Source organism: Streptopelia decaocto (assembly GCF_964273445.1).
Source record: "Streptopelia decaocto genome assembly, chromosome: 1".
In the NCBI taxonomy this organism is placed as follows: Eukaryota; Metazoa; Chordata; class Aves; order Columbiformes; family Columbidae; genus Streptopelia; species Streptopelia decaocto.
The window spans coordinates 48165626-48186988 of record NC_138663.1 but is presented as its reverse complement, the minus strand read 5'-3'; the positions used below and the strand labels follow the sequence as shown (position 1 = coordinate 48186988).

At 40.0% G+C, this 21363-nt stretch overlaps 1 protein-coding gene across 4 annotated transcripts in view; it reads right to left on the bottom strand.

Annotated features, from left to right (window-relative positions):
* The window catches only part of ATP2B1 (ATPase plasma membrane Ca2+ transporting 1), a 65305-nt gene that overhangs the window by 30064 nt on the left and 13878 nt on the right, over positions 1 to 21363 (bottom strand). For all 4 annotated transcript variants that reach the window (XM_082053402.1, XM_082053401.1, XM_082053403.1 and 1 more), the window contains exon 2: positions 3414 to 3824. In XM_082053402.1, coding sequence (XP_081909528.1) covers positions 3414 to 3618 — 205 coding nt within the window. In that variant the 5' untranslated portion in view covers positions 3619 to 3824. The remainder of the gene's footprint in view (positions 1 to 3413; positions 3825 to 21363) is intronic.

Here is a 21363-nt window from a genome sequence, read left to right as displayed (position 1 = left end):
ACAGCAATGGTTTTGAAGAATGAAAAGTGCTTTCCAACAAGGCTATAAAAAATCAAGCTATTATCAGAACCACTTAATGAAGATTAGTAAATAAGCCTAGCAAAGACAAAAAGCATTTGTGTTTTTAGTATCTGCCATAATACATCATCACTCAGCTTGCTACATTTACCACCTGGCTTGCTATTTCATAGTTCACAATTTACAGCCCTGAGGTTGAAACTAATGCCAGTGTATTGTTCTTTATGTATCTTAACTAGGATAGTTTCTGTTATTTGGGGTTAAGTTTGAAAAATATTAGGCAAGGGAATAGTTAAAGCTTCATATCAAATTTTATTAGAAAGTAGAGACTACTAGACAATCAAAATTAAGTAGACCTGTGGAAATATAGATTGTGGTCCATTTCTCCAGAATAGAAGGACTTTTGCTATTACAGATACGTCAAACATTTGTTTATTCACATTTGTATACATTTGTGCATGTGTACATGGACGTAATAAACATTAAATACTAAGCAGTAAATTCTGCTTAGTTTGTTGGGTTTGTTTGTTTGTTTAATACCGGTATGGATAGTTCCCATTTCTCATTTCAAATCAGGTAGACCTGATCCACAGTTTGCCTGAAAATAGACATTGCCTAATATTGTCAACAACTTCAAGAAGTTATACAAGCTGAACTCATTCACTATGTAGTATTTCTGAACTACCTGTACTTTTGCTGTGAAGCCACTGGTAATTATGCATGTCAGTATATTTCATATCACAGAGAAAGCCTCTGAATATAGAGAATTGTCGTAGGGCCTTGTAGGTGTTCACTCAAAATTTTAAAGAGTTAGAACTAGTGTAAACAGAGCAGCTTTCTGCATACATCTTGCCTAGATTTTCTTCACAAGAAATGTCTCCATTTCTATACTTACAACTTGAATTTGACAAAAGAAGACCTAGTTCTACTTCTACAAGTGTTACCTCTGACAAATTTATAGCAGCTTACTTGACAAGTAGCCTGGTTCTCTAAAGGTTCATGTAGTGATTTATAGGCAAAACGACACCTTTATAGAGGACACTGCTCTAACTCATCTTACTTAACCTTTTCTAAACTAATTATCACATTCGACTGTTGAGATCTTGCTGTGTTTATGAGCTGCTCTCACACTTCAAAAAAAGATGGCGCCCTTTTATCAGGTTAGTGATTGTATTTAAATGATTGCAGGACAGCACATCTAAATGTCAAACCCTTTTCAAAGGGGAAGGCCCTGATCACACAGTCCTCAGTACAGCAGAATCAATCTGCAGGAAAGGGCATCTAACCCTTTCTAGTTATAGCACACTGACACTCAAAATTCCCATGCGTTAACCTGCTTGTTACATCAAAGGACACGAAGTGAACCCTGCAGCACACCAGGTATTTGGTGCTTAGTGCTATCTGGCCATCTACAGTCATATGCCCACCTAGCCTGCAGTAAGAATGGGCCTTAAACCTTGCAGATTACAGCAAAATATTACAAAAATAAACAGCCTTCAGTTCAGTTCCCAACTGTGAAAAGCTACAGCCCTTTTCACTGAGAAAGAAAACTGTCTTTCAGCACTATGCAACAGGTGAACAGGGTAATAAGAGACTGCTGCTCCTGCCTTCTTAAGAGGTGCTTGTACACAGTAGTGCTTGTACACAGTAGTGCTTCACACACAGGCACTACTTTGAAATTCCAAAGAAGTCTGCGGTCCTGATGTTTCAGCCAAATACTAGTCTACACCCATTCCCTGAAAGGTCAGGCATGAGAGCCGGTTACTTCAGTTCGATAAGAGAAACCCAGCTTATGTACTGAAATAATTTCAGGTGTCTAGAAATCAGGAGTCTGCCTTCAAAAGCTGATCAAGCCAAAACATCCTAAATGCAGATGTACCCAGAGATACTGTATGGCAGGAGGAGCAAACTCACTTTCACTGGGGGCCACATCAACCTCACCGTTGCCTTCAAAGGGCCGAATGTAATTTTAGGACTGTATAAATGTAACTCCTCCTACTGTATAAATGTAACTGCTCCTACTGTATAAATGTAACTCCTCCTACTGCATAAATGTAACTGCTCCTACTGCATATATGTAACTCCTCCTACATTTATACAGTCCTAAAATTACATTCGTCCCTTTGAAGGCAATGGTGAGGTTGATGTGGCCCTCGGTGAAAATGAGTTTTCTCCTCCTGCCTAATGACATTAGTAGAATGTTCATGATCCAAGGAGACAAATCTTTCCATAACATTTCCTGAAGAACCGAAAGCAACAGCTTTCCAGGATTAAGGCAGCACATACTTTGCTGTCCCCAATGTGACACCCCATTGCTTAAAAGCTATGCAAGTGCTTAAATGCTGAGACACCACACTTAGCCAAAATATTGATTTTAGTACTTCTCAATCACTACCAACAGCAGGACTTTGTGCTAAGGTCGAGTTAATGTTAGATAAAAGTATGTAAAAATATTTCTACAGGATACTACCATTTACATATCTTAATCTATATGACTTGCATCTTTCTTTCACAAATTAAAGCTAATAAATTTCATTTTCATTGGAAGACGGCAGTAAAAGAAGGCTGGATCTTAAGGTTAACTTCTGAGAAGCTCTCAGGAAGGAGACTTGATATTTGCTTCTTTATATTTATACAGTCAATCTTGGAGTAATAACTCTAGAGAGTAAAAGCATCGGGTAGCCACACTTCACAGAACGCCATCAAGTCCAGCATAGCAAAGACTCATTTAAAGATGCTTATTTCTAGAGAATCAGATTGTGTGATCACTTTGCAAACCTTCTGCTCATAGTGACAGTACCTTTAGTGTCTAAAGTTGTATTGATAGTTGCTTTGTATAGATCAAATGAAATCTGCAGAAATATTACAGATTTAAAAACTACATCCTGCTATTAGGAATTTAATGTAGTAGAAAGAGAAAACAGATGTCCCCAGTTTCAAAAATTGTTGCATTAGGAAATGCAAGAGCTAGGTAGCAATACAGAAGCATTAATAAGCTCTGCATTAGACTATTAAAACCTCATGTTCTACAACAGGATGATCTCAGTTGTGAACTATAGATCATATGAGCTACTCACAAAACTTAGAATTCCACAGTGAGTTAAATATCGCTATGTTGCATTGCTGTTTCATATGTGGATGCCTACATCAGTGAACTTTATTCCAAAGTGCAACTTCACCACTAACCAAACATCTCACATGCAGTTAGACCAATTGGAAAAGCTCTTGCTTACTTATTACCATTGAATAACTCTTAGAGGACTAAGAAGCAATATTTCATTATGGTAACTGAAATACTTTAATAAACTTAGTTATACTGAAAAAAGAAGCAGTTTCCTTGACTAAGGTTTTTCCTAAATGGAGTTTCCTCAATGACAGTTCCAAAATCAACTTACCTTCATTTGGTGAAGTTTTCAATTTTGTACAGATGCCATGTACATCTCCATAACATTCTTGTATTTTATGCAGTGCATCTGTAGCTCGAAGTTCCATAAGAGAACGGAGCTCTGCAAGAGTAACTCCAAAATCTCCATGATTAGCTTCTTTTACAGCATTTTTTACACCGCTATATGCAACCGAGTTGTTTGCCATATCACCCATGATGCGTGCAGTCTTTAGCGTAGACAGTTTCCAGTAAGAAACAAGATTTCAACTTAAAATATTTCCAAAAGAAAAATAAATCCTTTGGGTATGAAGACAGTCAGGAGAGCAGACACATCACCCAAGTAAGAAACCCCGTCTGGAGAGATATCTTTGAGGTTGTCCCATGGCGCGTTCTGTTCCCCAAGCCAAATGGCATGTACAGTCTAGGGAAAGAATAAATATATATTCAGTTACATAACAGCTATAATTAATACATTGTAAGACAATCCCAGTCTTTCTATTGAGGTTACAGAACAGATTTCTGCTCAAGGAAAATTTCTTCCTATTTCCTATGGTATTTTTAGTTAGCATTTCACTGGCAAGAGTGACAAGGCATAAAATGGATGTTTCCCATCCCAAAGTAATCTTGCATTAACTTCCTTAAACAGCTGTTTTCTTTAAGTCTTGCATTTTGGTTGGTATATCCATCTGGATAATCATCAAGAGGAAACCTTTAAAAACACCTAGAAGTAAATCCATTTCCAGGGAAAGGGAGTTTGGAGCATCCATCACATGGGGTAAGAACCTGCTGAAGTTAAAAATCCCAACTTTTCACTGAAGCTTTCACCTCAGAATGTGGGATGAGCAAGCTTTTGTGCATTCCTATGAATTCATTTGTGCAAACCTCAAGGAAAGCAGTTTCAACAGTAAGTTAGCTCACACCTGAAGTATTTTTGTAGCGTAAGTAGAAGTTTATCTTCAGGCAGACCTATGTCTTAACGCATTTTCATGTCCAAACATTTTTAGCCTCCCTTCAGCCCATTTAATCATAACTCAATCCTCCCACAGTATCTGCATTTAATTCTTTGAAGACAGGGAAAATTGCACGAAATTGTCTTTCTACAGAAGGGATAGGGATACTAAAAGTAGCTCTTCCAACTAATTATCAGAGCACCATAGCTGAGAAACTAACATCTACCCACAGGATTCCTAACCTGTACAGGCACTCTACATTTAATTCCTGCTTGGCTGACACAACTTGCATGTACACATGTGTCTACACAACAGTATAGTGAATGAACAAACACTTAATGCCTATAAAAGACCTACTGTGTGCAGAAGACAGAAGTCTGATCATATAAGTCAGCTTTATCAATGGGGCACAGTGAGTACAAGTAACAATATAACCTCCCTATGAATCATTATGACTGGCAGGATCAGGTGAACAATAACTTGGACACTTCCAGGTCAAAAAGACCCTCAGGTGTCAAATTCCCAGCAAAGGCAAACAGTCATCACTGTCTGCATTGCTTTATGAAGGAAGAGTCAAACAGAAAATAAAAGATTTCTGGCTATTGCCCTGTCAGGTTAGAGGATGCTTTGGGTGAACCATCATGTCTATGTTGAGGTCCAGGTGTAAGCACCTCATTGCCAGAAATTAAAAGGCCTTGGTTCCAGAAAAGTCTCAGTTCTCTGCCTTGGAAACCAGCAGCTTCAGCTATAGTTAATGTACAGTTTTCAGCACCATGCCACAGTACCGCACTTGCACTGAAGACAACCACTAATGCTGAAAGACCCTGAAGTGATGTGACGCAACCACAAGTGACAGTCTCGCCTCCAGCAGAACCATGACTGCTCTTCTCTTCATATCACTAGGATATTCTGAGAAAACAACTGTCTATGGCTCTTTTCTGGAGAGTGACAAAAGGCATAAAGCAATCACTATTCATACGCATAAAACTTCAACATCCTATAACATCAACAAGGCTAGAAATTTATTTTAAATCTTCATTGTTTTCTTTGTTACTTGCAAAAAAAAAAATATTACAGTGGTTGAAGAGTTCATGATGATGGAGCTAACTTGCATGCTAGGATGCAGTTTTCATTAACACACGTTCTTCAGCTGATTATAACATGTTCTGCTAGAGTATCTTGTAAGTGAAGAAATTCATGCAAATCATGTACAGAAGAGTGCTAAAGCCACACCACATCTTTTTCTAATTATCAAAAGCTGGATGCTGTTGCCCAACTAGTAACTTAGAAGGATTTATCAATTGGCATCTGATCACAAGCTATGACAGTATAACAAGGAGTAGGTCACATAAATTAGATTGTATAGCTATGGAGAACGCTCTGCAGCTGCTAACTAGGCAAAAAACTAGACCAAGCAGAATACCCCACAACTAATTACATCAAACTTGATTCAAATTTAATTAAGAAAAGCTCTGTTCAAGCCTCTTAGCAGGAGCCCTGCACTTGAGGCCCAAATACACCCAAATCCAAGTACAGACATGAGGTTAGGAGAAGCTACAGTAGCTCTCGTCACTGCTCACTCGGCACTGAAAGGCTTTGAGGCTGAATACTGGGCCAGGGCAAGACTTGCTTTCACGTGCAAGTCATCTTAAGAGCAATAACATTGCTTAATCATAGCTCATACTGTGCTTTGCACTCCAGTTCCATCATCTCGATGCATCTAGATTTATTTTCATTAAGACGTTATAGTCCAGGGATTAGTTATTACTACACACCAAGGGACCCTTAGGGTTCACAGACTAGTTCAATGAGCTTACATTAACGCTACAAGAGCAGTGTGGTTCTGCAGATCAGCTCAGGTAGATACAGACTATTTGGCACATCCATGTTAAGAAACAGCTCTGGAAAAATGAGAAGACCAATGTGAAGATTCTTCAAATTCTGAATACTGAGCAAGAGCAGTTTTGCTCTAAATTTTAAAACCTTGGTTAAGCATTAGCAATTGTTACACCAAATCAGACTAGAAAGAATCTGCTCCAGCAGCCTGTTTTTACCGGGCATTACAATGGACAGTACAAAATCCTTTCGGCACAGAAGAACAGAATGCACTTATCTCAACAGAGTTTCTTTGCTGATTACTACAGGAAAATCTTGCTACAATTTCTTTAAGAAGTATCCTTAAAGCAGTTCTGGTGACAAACCTTGCAACATTCAATTGCTTCCTGTTACAGCAAGTTCCAACAGTCCACTTTTGTAACAAAGTGGCGATGCATAACGTAACTATAAACAGTGACATTCAAGTATCATATAAGAAAGCATATTTCTGAGCTACATGGATCATCTAATATTAATCTCTTCAACTAGTAGAATATTTTATTTGTTTTGACCAGTGTTCCAGTTCTCATCTCAATTCATGCAGCAGCCATTTGAAATCTGTTATTTAAATAACATGAGCTCTGAAGCATTATAGTTAAAAGCAACTTGCCTCAAACTTCCAATCTGCTTATACCTCAAATTTTTCAATTCAAGAAACAGTTATAGCTTAAGGTAACATATACACCTCTACCAAAGTTCCAGCTTATTTAAAGTTGAATTCAGCTCAAGTTATGTTAGTGTCCAGCTTAAACAAACTGCACAAAAGATGGTGGATGAGATATTGGACATGAGCCGACAATGTGCACTTGCAGCCCAGAGAGCCAATTGTATCTTGGGCTGCATCAGAAGGAGCGTGGCCAGCAGGTCGAGGGAGGTGATTCTGCTCCACTCTGGTGAGACCCCACCTGGAGTCCTGTGTCCAGCTCTGGAGCCCTCAGTACAGGAAAGAGATGAAACTGTTGGAGAGGGTCCAGAGGAGGCTACAAAAATTATCAGAGGAATGGAACACCTCTCCTATGAGGACAGGCTGAGAGAGTTGTGGTAATTCAGCCTGGAGAAGAGAAGGCTCCAGGAAGACCTTATTGTGACCTTTCAGTACTTAAAAGGGGCCTATAAGAAAGATGTGGACAGACTTTTTAGCAGGGTCTGTTGTGATAAGACAAGAGCAATGGTTTTAAACTAAAAGAGGGGAGATTCAGGCTAGACAGGAGGAAGAAATTTTTTACAATGAAGGTGGTAAAACTCTAGCACAGGTTGTGCAGAGAGGTGGTAGATGCCCCATCCCTGGAGACATTCAAGACCAGGTTGGATGAGGCTCTGAGCAACCTGATCTAGTTGAAGATGTCCCTGCTCATTGCAGGGGGGTTGGGCAAGATGACCTTTGAAGGTGTCTTCCAACCCAAACTATTCTCTGATTCTATGATTGTGTAAGAGATTAATAGAAATCTGTCTTTCCTTAGGCACATTACATTTTGGATAATCCATTGTTTACATATCACTGAGACTAGGGACAACTTTAAAGTCTGTCACACTCAAGTGACTAAATATCCTGTAGAGGTACCTTACAGTAGCAGCACACACTCTCATAGGCAGAATTCAGCTATTTGTGCAAAACCCCTACTGCTTTATGACTTTAATATCATCACTGACATGTAAGATCATCGTGGCTGCCTATGAGGAGTACTGCATCTTAAATCAGTTAGCCAAATCAAATTGGCTGAGTGTGCTTAGTTACCCAAGACAATAATTCAAAATAATAAAATTATCTAACCTCTGTTTCATGGATTATCAGTGTTACAAGCTCAAAAGCCTCAGTAGCCTCTGTAGCTAGACTGGAAAAAGGCCAAACCCTAAAGATTACATGTAGAGATATTTACCAAAGCATGAACAGACTATAATTTACAACTCTATTTAGGGCCATCAGAACATACTGCTTTGACCAAGCTAGAAGAAATTGTAAAATGTTTCTTGAAGTGTTCTTGTAACAACACTTTAAATATAAACCCATCTTAATTCTCTCCTCCCCCCTCCACCTGCCCTGAACCTTAAGTGTGCTTCAAAAAAGACTCCAGAAATAGCCCTTCACAGGTGAAAGTATTTAGTAATTAGCAATTTAGTAATTCCCTCTATTTGGAAGAAATCTGTGTTCTACATTCATTAAAATTAAGGTTACGTTGAAGTGATAGCTTGCAATGGCCACACACTGACAACCAAATAACAGCAGAGTTTAAGAGTGGCATAATTACTATTGCCCATATGCACAAGACCTAGCATGCCTCAGACCTCTATCCAAGCCTTTCCTGTCACTGAATTTGCATTTAATACTTGCTTCACCAACCTACAGGAAATGCATGTTAATATTAAGAAAATTAAAACACTTAAGCAAACTCATACCTCAAGAGTCAAAACTTCAGCAATTATATATCCTGTGTCATTCAATTCAATTTATCTAACTGCTTGAACACTCTGCATTCAGATGTTAAGCATTAGCTGTTACTAGCATTTGACCTTCAACAACAACTAAAGCTGGTTGCTGTAACATAGGAAAAGGCTTGCAAAGTGATTATCTCAGGAAAGCCTTTGTTTAATCTAATTAGTTCAGTGAAGACTGGACAGATCTATATACCAAGAGGCTGTAGTGGTAAAACTGTCCCCATATGTTTCAGCTGTCATGCCATTTTAATCTGTTTCAAATAACAGCTTTTAAGATACTGAAAAATATAATATGCCTTTGCATACTTCAGTTTGAAACCCACAGCACTGGGTATCATAGAATTATAGAATGTCCTGAGTTGCAAGGGACCCACAGGGACCATGAAGTCCAACTCCTGTCCCTGCATAGGACAACCCCACAGTTCACACCATGTGTCTGAGGGTGTTGTCCAGTCTTTTCTTGAACACTGTCAGGTTTGGGGCCATGATTGCCTTCCTGGGGAGCTGTTCCAGTGCTCCACCATCTTCTGGCTGAAGAATGTTTTCCTAATGTCAAGTTGTCTGTAACATTATTATAATGGAAAGTAATGTAACTGAGAAAGTGACCTGGAAATCACACTGAAAAAGTCTAAGGTCTACTGCTCTGGGGGGTAACTTGTCTTACTTCAAGACACAGACCTTCACACCTACTTGAAAGGCTACAGAAAACCACCAGCTGCTTCACAAGAAATACAAATGAATGCTAATAAAACAAAAAGTTCATACAGAACAGTATGCACTTACAGGTCACTATCCCTCATGTTTAAAAGTGCCTAACTGAACAGCTAGGAGTTAAATCATTTAGTGGCATGCTGTTGTTTCAGTGCAAGCATCTCAGAGAGCCTGGCTGATGAAGAGACAATTACATTGAACAGCTAAGAAGGAGAGAGCATGATTGTGGAAGACAAACAGTTTTCAATACATCACCTTCAGCCTTAAATGTGCTCAACAGTGTTGTAATGACAAGTTTTCCTTATTTCAAATCCTGTGTTCTAAATGGTAAATTAATCAAAGGTCAAGAGTTTTGCTGAGAAAGAAAACTTTTAACTTCATTCTGAAGCTTAAACTCTTGGGAGGCAGACGTACTCACTGACTGCTGTTCCTAGACTGCAGTGGGTGTAAACACTGGTATTTACCACACTTAATCTAATGGTCTTGAAGGTGAGTTATTACAGCATGAAAAACAAGACCTCTTATGAAGCAGCTCACTCCACAGCCTCTGCAAGGAGCCCAGCAAGCAATCAGACATTGTCTTATACTATGAACCAACCATGCAGGTCTGTTACTGCCCTGAGTTTCCCAAGACATGGTCTTTCCACACTCACGAAACAAGTCAACTCTGACTGACGCTGGATTAAGAAACAAGATTGGAAAGTGCTGTATAGAATAGTCTGAGAAGGAAAATATATTTTCTCAAAAGTTTAAACTTATCATTAGCTTTCTGAATTTAAGGTATTTAAACTTGAATGAGAACTATTATAAATAGATACAAGAGACAGATTCAACAAGCAGGGCTTCAGAAAAGCCTCTGAACACTTTCAAGGAACATCAGAATTTGAGACCTACTGGAAAGCCCTCGAGCAGGGGTGTCAAGCCCATTTTCACTGGGGGCCATGTCAGCTTCACAGTTGCCTTCAAAGGGCCAAATGTAATTTTAGGACTGCATAAATGTAGCAGCAGTTACACGTGGTCCTCGGTGAAAATGATTTCGACACCCCTGTCCTAGAGAATAAAACAAATGTGATTATCATTACAAAAAGCATTAAGTGTCTCATGTATTTAAAATACCTGGCTTTCATACTCTCCTATTTCATATTACAATGCTGAGTTGTCCACAAGAAGCCACACACTTCAAGACAAACCCATGCAGAAGAGTTGAGTTTACTTCAAATGCTTTTCTGGAAGCAGAAGCTACTAATTCCAGATAGCCATTAACAGAACAACGTCTTTATGGGTCTCCCATGGTCCACAGCTCTGACTAGCACTCAGACAGCTTCTCTTTTCTCCACCCACAGGCCCTGAAGCTTCCTTCTCAGTACTTCTTTTTACTAAGATCATCTACTTTTTGCTCTCCAATGACTTTGTAAACTAACACAAAAAGGCTAAATTTGACAAGGTTGCTTATAATACTAGGTGAAGACTACAATGCCAAAAGAAAAAAAGTTTTAACCTCTAGATATGACTCTGTCCCATTCGGCATCATTCCTAGTGTGTTCAAGTACCTAAGATGCATTTAATGTGTGCGTCACCTTCCTCAGATAACTTGAGATGAGCAGAGCTGCCAAAAACTGGACGAAGGCAGCTGCTGGCTGAAGGCAAACCTGGGATATCAAAAAGCTCCACCTACTGGTGTTTAAAATGGAGGGGAAAAAAAAAAAACAAAACACAACAGTTTGCCCAATGCCCATTCCTATTTTCCTTTACTTCAGATCCATTGAGTCCAAAGTAAGATGACTGAGGATTTAAAGTCTCTTAATCCTGCACAGTTCAGGCCAAAAATGTTTATTTGGGATACTTATGCTGTAAAGGAAGTTCTATTAACAGGTCTGTCGTATTAATAACTTAATATATTAACCCTAAAAGTAGATAGATATATTTTTGTGTGTGTGTGCAGTAAAGTTATCCGTTGTCAAATATTCACATTAATAAGTTCAGGAACAACTTACTGCACTTTTCTCATCAATACTTATCAAAACCACATTGGCAAAAATTACAATACAAAAGGCTGAACATTAAAAAAAAAAAAAAAAAAGAGAGAGATGGTAGCATGGCATCCTACTTACTAAAATTATGCTTCATAAGACTACAACAGAGTTTACTTGCATTTCCAAATTATAAGGTGCATTCCAGTCACAAAACCTGACAGGCCTATGTTAAATGAGGCATATGACATCATTATATGCAGCTAAGTTTCAAGTAAAGGGAAAGTGAGACGGTACCAAATTTCATCCAACAGAGCTGGAATTGTATTCCTGGATTTCAGGTACTTGCTGCGTTTGAAGCTTAGTGTGTGCCTGCAAGCAGTGCATCCGGCTGGGCAGTTCTGACAACTATGACTCGGAGCAAAACAGCAGCTCACTTCCTCATCACAGTTATTCTCGCAGTTACATTACTTGTCTTGAGAAATCCTTTTACCTTTTTTTTCACAAAACCTCCAAATTTTGCTGCTTCTCCTTAACCCTGCTTCCAATACCTTTTGAGCTTAACACATTTCACCTCTGTTTTTACTTTCATCTTTCAATTCCCACAATACCATACACGCAGAGCACTGAAATTGCTTTAGTCAGTTTTGAGCAATGATTTTCTGCCTTCCCTTATTGTCAGACAGTAAGTAGCATTAGTGGACTTTTTCTTTTTGTTCTGAAGCTCCAAATCAACTTCAAGTATTCTTAACACCAGAAACCTTGATTTAGAACATGCTGCAGCCATTTGAATTAAAACACGTTCAAGTTAAACTGCATGTAACTCTTCAGCCAGAACCATCCATTTACCATCTCATCCTGATTTGGACATTCCCCCTTTTTTCTTCCAGAAAGTATTCTTTCATATTAATATCTGCTTAAGCAGAGTGGTATGCTTTTGACTGTAACCATTCTTCTTGATATCAAAGAGGTGCCAAAATCTCTTTAGAGCTATGAGCCTTCAGGCAAAGTGCAAAAGGCCATGCCTACCTGATTCTCCTATTCAGGAAACCTTGAAAGAATTTTAAAATTAGTCTTAGAACTACTAGGAAATATTTATGCCTAATGAGATTAAGCCTAATTACTTCCATGAAGTCACTCTGCATATGACAGGCTCCTGTCTATTAGGGCAATAAAATTAACTTAGTGGGGTAAGTTTAATGGCTTTTTTTTTTGCTACCTTGGAATATCTTACTGCTATGTTGAAACGGTACTAGGAAATACTGTTTGTTCGTTGAACTGTAAACACATAATATATAAATAGTAATATTTATGTGATAACTCACATATCTATGATCCTCAAAATCATCATCCCTGCCAAGCAATGGTTTGGAACATAAAACAAAAACCCAAGCTGTGGTCATCCATCTCAATAAGAATACACTATGATGTTATGTTAGATATCTGTTTTGTTCTCTTGTAGCTAAAGAAGCTTCTGTCTTGTCCTGTAACATGCCAGTTTAAGAGCCTACATCTTTAGATTTTTCAAAAGCTTTTTGGAAATACAAGAACACAGTTTATCCTTATCATCAAACCCTTAAAAAGCTTTACTTCTTGAAAAATTTGTAGTTTGAAAGCTATGTTAGCTTGCCCTGCATGTCATATTAATCCCTGTCTGCCAGAAATACACCAAGTAAACTGGCTAAAGAGTCATGCTGAGAAAACCCATTTCAAAATTCACAATTTCATTTGCTATCTTCTATTTCTAAACAGCCAAAGTTTTAATTCAAATGTCATAACAAGTCTACACTTGAGTAGGTCTTTCAGAGCTACCGCACAAGTTTGCTGTTCCTGCTGGTGGTGGCAAGAGGAGGTTCAGGGTTTGTTTTTTTTTTTTTTTGTTAGAGTGTGTTTGCTTTTTAATCTCAATATTTGATTTTAAGAATCTACTGTATGGCTCTGCAAGAAACACAGTTGATAATACTGATCATACCTTTAGCTCTCTCTGATAAATGTTGAGAGCTTAGCTCACTAATCCATTCTAGTGGGCCTCTTCTTTCAGGTATGGCATAAGAAGCATCTGAAGTTGAGCCTCAAGGTATTTTCTGGTACATTCTACCATTTAGTGAGGCTACATACTGCTTTATCCTTCAGGCACATCTCCAGTTTTAAAACTGGTCCTTCCTTGTGACTATACTTTTTAATCTTCCTGAAGTGTGACCCTCAATTAAAGGCTAAATTCTCACACTGCCTGTGCTGTCCTGATCTTTTAGCTACACCTTTTAAAGAACTTTCTCATTTATGCAAGGTTGATTGCTGGTTTGGGGTTTTTTGACAGCTATTGGTAGCAGCCCACAGAACGATGCTGAATTAAATGCTGTGTGATTAGTATGAGTAACATGGCAATCCCTGGTCCACCATTCAATATAAGGTAATAAAGTCTTTTCTTTGCAGCTTGTTTCTTTGACATAGACAGGGAGTGTATAAGCACTGTTAGTAAATAGGATGCACAAAGCAGAGCTTCCTATCTTAGCATTTCCTAAGTCTAACAATGCAAGCAACAAGTCTGTCATATCCTCAGGTAACCAAACGTATGGCTGTGCTGAAGTGTTGAGGCATAAGATTTCCACCCACAAAGGTCCCAAAGCAGGCCTCATTATTTGACTCTAACAACACAGCAACTTACACCTGCCACCCTCATCCTTTTGCACTGGGAAAAGCCACCCACATTAATTGGCAACTATGTAATGAAGTAATAGACTACGTGAAAGCCCGTTGTCGCAACACGCATACAGGCAACTCAGGGCTCAGAACAGTAACTTCTTGTGAGCTTTTTTACTATTCTTTCACAGCACCTCAGCCACTGACAGACAGACGGCACTTCAATTTGGGTCCTGTTCTATGTCTGTCTATCATGGGACACACAGCACTCCAGCCAGTTTTAGCACCCATTCCTTTACTAATTCTTTTTCTACTCCTCTTGCCTTCTCCCTGCACTTCCATGAGCTTTAAGAACAGACAATTTTTCTAACAGCAGTACTATCTGCCCCTCCAGATCCAAGGAGGCAGAAAGCACCACACATGTTCCCAAGCCTCCCCCCTCCCACTAGCTGCAATCGTAGCCATGCAGTTCTCTTCTCTATAGTCTAAGAGTGACTCGCAGCAGCCCGGCAGAAGGTAGTAATCAAAAAAGCATTTCTTCCTGCCCAGCCACAAAATAAAGCCAAAAGATTTAAATATCAGGGTTTCTATTGGCTGAACAAGTTATCACAACAGATTCCCCAGAAGTTTTTCCACAAGCTGCCAGAATAACTGATTTATTTGTAGAAGTCTTAAAGACAATGTGGATGTGCTAACACTCATTCAGCTAATGCTGGGAGCATCTTCATCCTTTAACTATATTGCTGTTACCTTTAAAATAACATTAGTCTCCATTCAAGGAAAGATTCATCTTCACTCTGTTATTTCAGGTAAAGTGACATGCCACCAAACAAATCGCATGATATATAGCTTCACTGCCAAGGCCAGACACTGTTTGAGTTGAACAGCAAATTCAGCAGACCATTCAACAGAAGCTTAAGCAGATTTAGTAAACTTAATTCACTCCTCAGTTTTGGTAGGCTATTTCATAATTGCTGTATAAACTGGCCATGCACACTTAACAGTTGTGTCTTCATTTCTCAAGTCTTCAGCTGTTAAGATCTGTACTGCATATAACTCTTCAGGTTTCTGAGAGCACAAAGACATCAGTTGCATGATTAATTAATTAGAAAAAAGTAACTGGGGAAAAGAATGCAAATGCAGCCAGGCTCCATGATAGTATTTAAAAGTCCTATTCCACCCAGTAAAGGAAATCCCTCCCCTAGTTTCCCATAAACAAAGTTCTTAACTAGTATCAGTGGATCCTAATGCAATTTGTAGATGGCCATGCTTTCAGTCTAAACAGTAGGCATTCAAAAAAAAAGAGGTGAACTAGGTGTCAATTAGCTCTGGCATCATGCTTACTCTTCTAGGTAGGGAAAGGCCATGCCTTGAAAATCTTCATAGCAACCAGACAGACCTATATTCAGTGCTGAGGGTCAGATACTTGTTACCCTCACTGCCCTGCCCAATGGAAGCACAAGGCTTTCAGCAATAATGTGATGACCCAGCAGGCACTCAGGTGCCTAAAGCATAACTACCATTGGCATACACAGTAAGGTGTCAGTCTCCTGCTAAGGCAGCTCTGAATCCTCATCAGCAATTCCTAGTGGCTAGTTCAATAAGAGTAATATCAATCCTTCCAAAGACAGTATCTGAATTGGGAATGTACTGCCATTAGTTCAGCTGCAACTGATTCTCGGGGACAAGAGTCTGTCCATCCATGAAGACTACAGTTCATCATTCTGACTCACCTAAATCAAGCCTAATCTGTTCCTTCTACATAAAGCTACTTCCCACAAGTGTTTGTTTATTTCACAGTGGCACTGCAACTTCTGCAATCAGGTTGTTTTTAGCAATAGCATACAGTATCTCTGAAGAAAAAGAATTGGGAAGGGCACCAAGCATCAGCTCCTCCACTCAAATGACAAACTGCAGGCAACCTGCTAAACTGTTGAATTTGTGCATGTTAGACTAACTCCAACTGGCCACTGCTGAAGGCATAAACTCTTTTAAGAACCAAGATTTGTATGTTCATCTTATGGTTTCCAACGAACTTCCTTAAAGGGCCATTTCAATTGCATGTCTGACTGTAGCACACCTCAGCTCAGCATGAGTTTCTTTCCCCATACAGCTCACAGACCAGTCCTGATAAGTCAGAAGCTAATTACATTTTTTTAATCTAACCCTTGCAGCTCACAAGTTTCACTTGATGCAGCAAACAGGTAAAGCACAGTAGAGAAGCCAAAAGCTTCCTCTAGCAAGACTCAGAGAAATTACTGTTTCCCCACTGGAGGGAAGTGACTAAGAACAGCATCAGAGTATCACGAAACAAGAGTGACACACCGCCATGGAACAGAAGATAACGGGAATTACCTAAACTCCAGGTTAGGGACTGAGTCTTTCTCAAGGTAGTTTTAGAAGGTGCATAGAAGTTTCCCCCTCTGCCTCCTAGTGCTCCACAGTTTCCTAAGCAGCCTCCTGTATCCCTGTCTTCCTCCCAGGATACCATCACTTGGTTTCTCAGCACCTTCAATAGACTCTTTAGCTAGAAAGACATATAGCAGCCTGTCTCTATTACTCATGAAAAAGAAGAAGTAGACTGCTAGGAAGCAACTGTGCTAGGACTGCTCTCCAAAAACCTGCTTATTATTTCAGTCCCATTAAGAATGACATATTTCAATTAGTTTGTCAAGGGAAGCACAGGAAGAAGCCATCTGTAAACTTTAATGAAGGATGACTTTAGTAGTGTTTCCAAAAAGCCCACCTGACGTAGACAAGACAGAAAAAACTGGTGCAAGTATGAAGTGTGCTGGTAACAAGTAGCAGACTTGTTTTTTCACACTTTCAGACTTCATAATTTAGGTTAGGAAGATGTGAAACTTCTGAGAAGTCCTACACATTGAAAAATAACCATTCATCTCATTTCAAAGTTATGTTATGAATTTGGTTCATTTAAGTTACGTGCAATAGTCAAGTCTGTACATCATGTCAAGCAGGTTGACAGCCAAGTTCTACCATGGTCTCTAATCTATGTTTAGTTAAATTCTTAGTTTGATTCTACTTCTAATATTTTACAACATTGTTTTCTGTTTCCTCCTTTTCTGGGGGGAAAGGAATGCTTTAAAATAGACACAAATTTATACCAACAGAATCCTGAATGTCCTTTATGTGTTTAACATCCACAGGTACAGCAGCACAGCTTAAACTTCTATGTGTAGTTTTGCATTTTGCAGGTGTAGGCTTGATATTAGAAGCAGTAGCTTTCTCTAGACTATTAATAACAAGTTGACTCTTGGTGTGCTACATTTCTTCTATAGGAATCAGATTTTTGCACATGTATCCATTCCTACTGAAATCTTTCCCTGTAACCAGAACAGCATGAAATTGGGGTGGTGATGGTTTTGTTTGCTTGGTATTTGGGGGGAGGCTGGGTTTTGTGGGTTTTTTTTTTTTTGGTGGTGTTTTGAGGGGGGGAGGTGTTTGTTTAGTTTTGGTTGGTGGGAGTGCTTTCATTTGTTTTGGGTTTTTTTGGGGCGTGGGTGGGAATGATGGAATATCCTATTTGGCTAGTTTTTGAACACAGTTTAGACCAGTTATCTAATTAACAGAACTCCACAATGTGACCAAACAGTATACAATCATAATCCAGAATCAAACAATTTCAGGCAGTTACACAGCTGTCTGTCAAAACCACAATCTAGTTTGAGGAATTGTGCTTTATGCACATAATTAACACTAAACAGCTTTCAAGATACCTTTCTTCCTTAAAACTCAAAAAGTAGGTACTTACAAAAAGATTACTTTGTTGTTGAGCAATTATTAAAATGAGCCATTAGCTAGCAAAAAGTATTTTTCACTGTGCAAATATTTTCAAGTATTTAAACAATTGCCTCACAGCAAAATTGCTCAAAGAAAGCCTAAGCCAAACTATTTTAAGCTACTTTATTATTTTAAGCTATTTTAAGATTAGGAGTCTCTGACTCCTAAACTTGGACGTTTCTAAAATACACCAGGCTTTCCTAGAAAAAAGATGCATTTCCCTGTGCACTGAGAATCCTCAGCTGTTCTTGACAAGATTATGGTTCAAGGCATGCATTGCTAAGCTAAATTTTATGGCCAATTTTATGCAGGTCAGCAAGTTCTGGTTTACTTGTTGACTAATGTGAAAGTTATTAAAATACAGTTTTGGACATTAAAACAAAAATTATTGTGCATGGCAGTAAACCTCTATAAATTCTGATAATAAGTGAGGGATATCCAAGTCATAGGGCTAAACTTCAAGACCTCAATCCACAGTAGCATGCTCAAAGGGGAAAACTGGAAGAGCAGGATATTTGGTAGTGGAAACACACTCACTGTGAGAGGAAGACTTGTTCTAAACTTTCTGTGAATACCTGGACAAATGCCAGTTTTTCACAGAATCACAGAATGTTAGGGATTGGAAGGGACCCCAAAAGATCATCTAGTCCAAACCCCCTGCCAGAGCAGGAACACCTAGATGAGGTTACACAGGAAGGCATCCAGCCAGGTTTTGAATGTCTCCATGATACAGGGAATGTCTCCATGACAGAGGGAATTAACAGCCAATCAACTAACAATTAACCAACCAACACCCAAAGAACTGAGGAGCCAAGCAGTGCTGTTTTTATACAGCCAAGCAGTGCCTTTCCAGTACAGTAATGCCTAAAGACTTCTGCAGACTGCCACAGGTATAACCAAAGAGATATTGAACAGGAGGAACCACAGAGTGTTTGGCTGCATCAAATTCTTAATTTGGGTTTACACAGTAATCTTACTGTTCTGAAATATCTGACAGTTGTAGGATCACAGAATGGTTTGGGTTGGAAAGGACCTTAAAGATCACCTAGTTTCAATGCCCATGCCATGAGCAGGAACAGCTTCCACTAGACCAGGTTGCTCAAAGCCCCATCCAGCCTGGGCTTGAACACTCTCAGGGATGGGGCACCCACAGCTTCTCTGGGCAGCCTGTTCCAGTGCCTCAGCACTCTCATGATGAAGAATTTCTTCATTCTATTTCACCTAAATCTATTCTCAGTTTAAAGCCGTTACTTCAGGTCCTATCACTAAATGCCCTTTTTAAAAGTCCCTCTCCAGCTTTCTTGTAGGTCCCCTTTAGGTACTGGAAGGCCCCAATAAGGTCCCCCTAGAATCTTCTCTTCTCCGGGCTGAACAACCCCAACTCTCTCAGCCTGTCTTCACAGGAGAGGTGCTCCAGCCCTGTGATCATCTTCATGGCCCTCCTCTGGACTGTCTCCAACAGGTCCAGGTACTCCTCATGTTGGGGGCTCCAGAGCTGAGTGCAGTACTGTGGGTGATGTCTCACAAGAGTGGAGTAGAGGGGAGAATCACCTCTCTTGACCTGCTGGTCATAGCAGGTCATGCTTCTTTTAGAATCATAAAACCGTTTAGGTTGGAAGAAACCTTTTGAGATCATCAAGTCCAACTGTTAGCCTAACTATGCCAAGTTCACCACTAAAACATGCCCCTAAACAGCACATCTATATGTCTTTTAAACACTTCCAGGGATGGTGACTCCACCACTTCCCTGGGCAGCCAGTTCCAATGCCTGACAACCCTCACCATAAAGAAATATTTCCTAATATCCAATCTAAACCTCCCTTGGCATAAATTGATGCCATTTCCTCTCATCCAATCACTTGCTACTTGGGAGAAGAGACCAACACCCACCTCACTACAACCTCCTTTCAGGTAGTTGTAGAGAGCAATAAGTTCTCCCCTCAGCCTCCTTTTCTCCAGGCTACACAGCTCCAGTTCCCTCAGCTGCTCCTCGTCAGACTTGTGCTCCAGACCCTTCATCAGCTTCATTGCCCTTCTCGGAACATGCTCCAGCACCTCAATGTCTTTCTTGTAGTGAGTGGCCCAAAACTGAACACAGTATTTGAGGTGGGGCCTCACCAGTGCCGCGTATAGGGGGACGATCACTTCCCTAGTCCTGCTGGCCACGCAATTCTGATACACACCAGTATGCCGTTGGCCATTTTGGCCACCTGGGCACACTGCTGGCTCATGTTCAGCTGGCTGATGATCAACACCCCCAGATCCTTTTCTGCCGGGCAGCTTTCCAGCCACTCTTCCCCAAGCCCGTAGCGTTGCCTGGGCTTGTTGTGACCCAAGTGCAGGACCCAGCACTTGGCCTTGTTGAACTTCATACAACTGGCCCCAGCCCAACAATCCAGCCAGTCCAGATTCCTCTGTAGAACCTTCCTACCCTCCAGCAGATCAGCACTCCCACCCAAAAACCACCAGCTGGCATTCGCTGAATAGATGCGGTGGGTTAGCTGAATATCCATGTCTCTCCAATTTAGAGACAATTATGTTGTGTGGAAATGTCCTGTGTTTTTTTTTTTTTTTTTTTTTTTTTTTTTAAATAAGACCAGTTTCTCTTTTGGTGAATTTTCCTTTCAGCTAAGTTCTTCTAAGTAACTGTACTTTTCTGAATTTGGCTGCATGTTTTTTCAGACACTTAGCTCTGGAGCTGATAACAGTAGCAATGGTACACAGAAGAGACACAGGTTTAGACTTATTGCTATGGTAGCCAAGGTTACTGATAAATTTTGAACATCCCATAAGTGAGAGGGGCATATTTGCAAGGAGGGGTGAACAGAACAGGTGGCTAAAATTGACCAACTAAGTATTCCATCCCATACATATCATATACTCTATAAAAGTGGGAGATCATGAGGGTCTCGCTCTCTTTGACCATGGCCAGCATCTCAAGAGGACCCTGCCTGTCGTGCCTGTGATTTGAGGCCTGGTTCTAGACCATGCATCCCTCAATCCAGTTCCAGTTTGCTGTGGAGTCCAGCCCAGGACTTCCAGGTGCCTGCCCTGCAGGTGCTGGGGCCACACCACCTCCACCACAGCCTGTGCTGTGCTACCCTGGGAAATTCAAGATTGGTTTTGTATATTTTGTATTGTTTTCTCTATTAGTAGCATTAGTAAAGCATTTTTAACTTTCTCCAACTTGCAAGCCTCTCTCTCTTTTTCCTCCTATTCCCTTTCCTTAGTGGGGAGGGCAGGGGGTTAACAGAAAGCATCTGCCATGGTTTATTGTCATCCTGCAGTGAACGGTGACAGGGACAGTGTCAAATGCGTTCATTACACAGTGTCAAATTAATTATAAGCAAGCATCTGGACAAAAGACTGCACTTCCCAGGAAATGCACCTTATGGGCATGAAAAGCCAGAGAACATCCTCAGGCTTTCCACATCACAAGGCTCAGGGGTTCTTGTTCAGAGATATCCTGAACTAGCAAATGCTAAAAAGGCAGTTTGGCTTGTTATACCACTTATCCAGCTTCAGACTCATTATAGGAGGGTAGGTTATTCTCTCAGTCCTCCAAAACTGTTAAGCCATT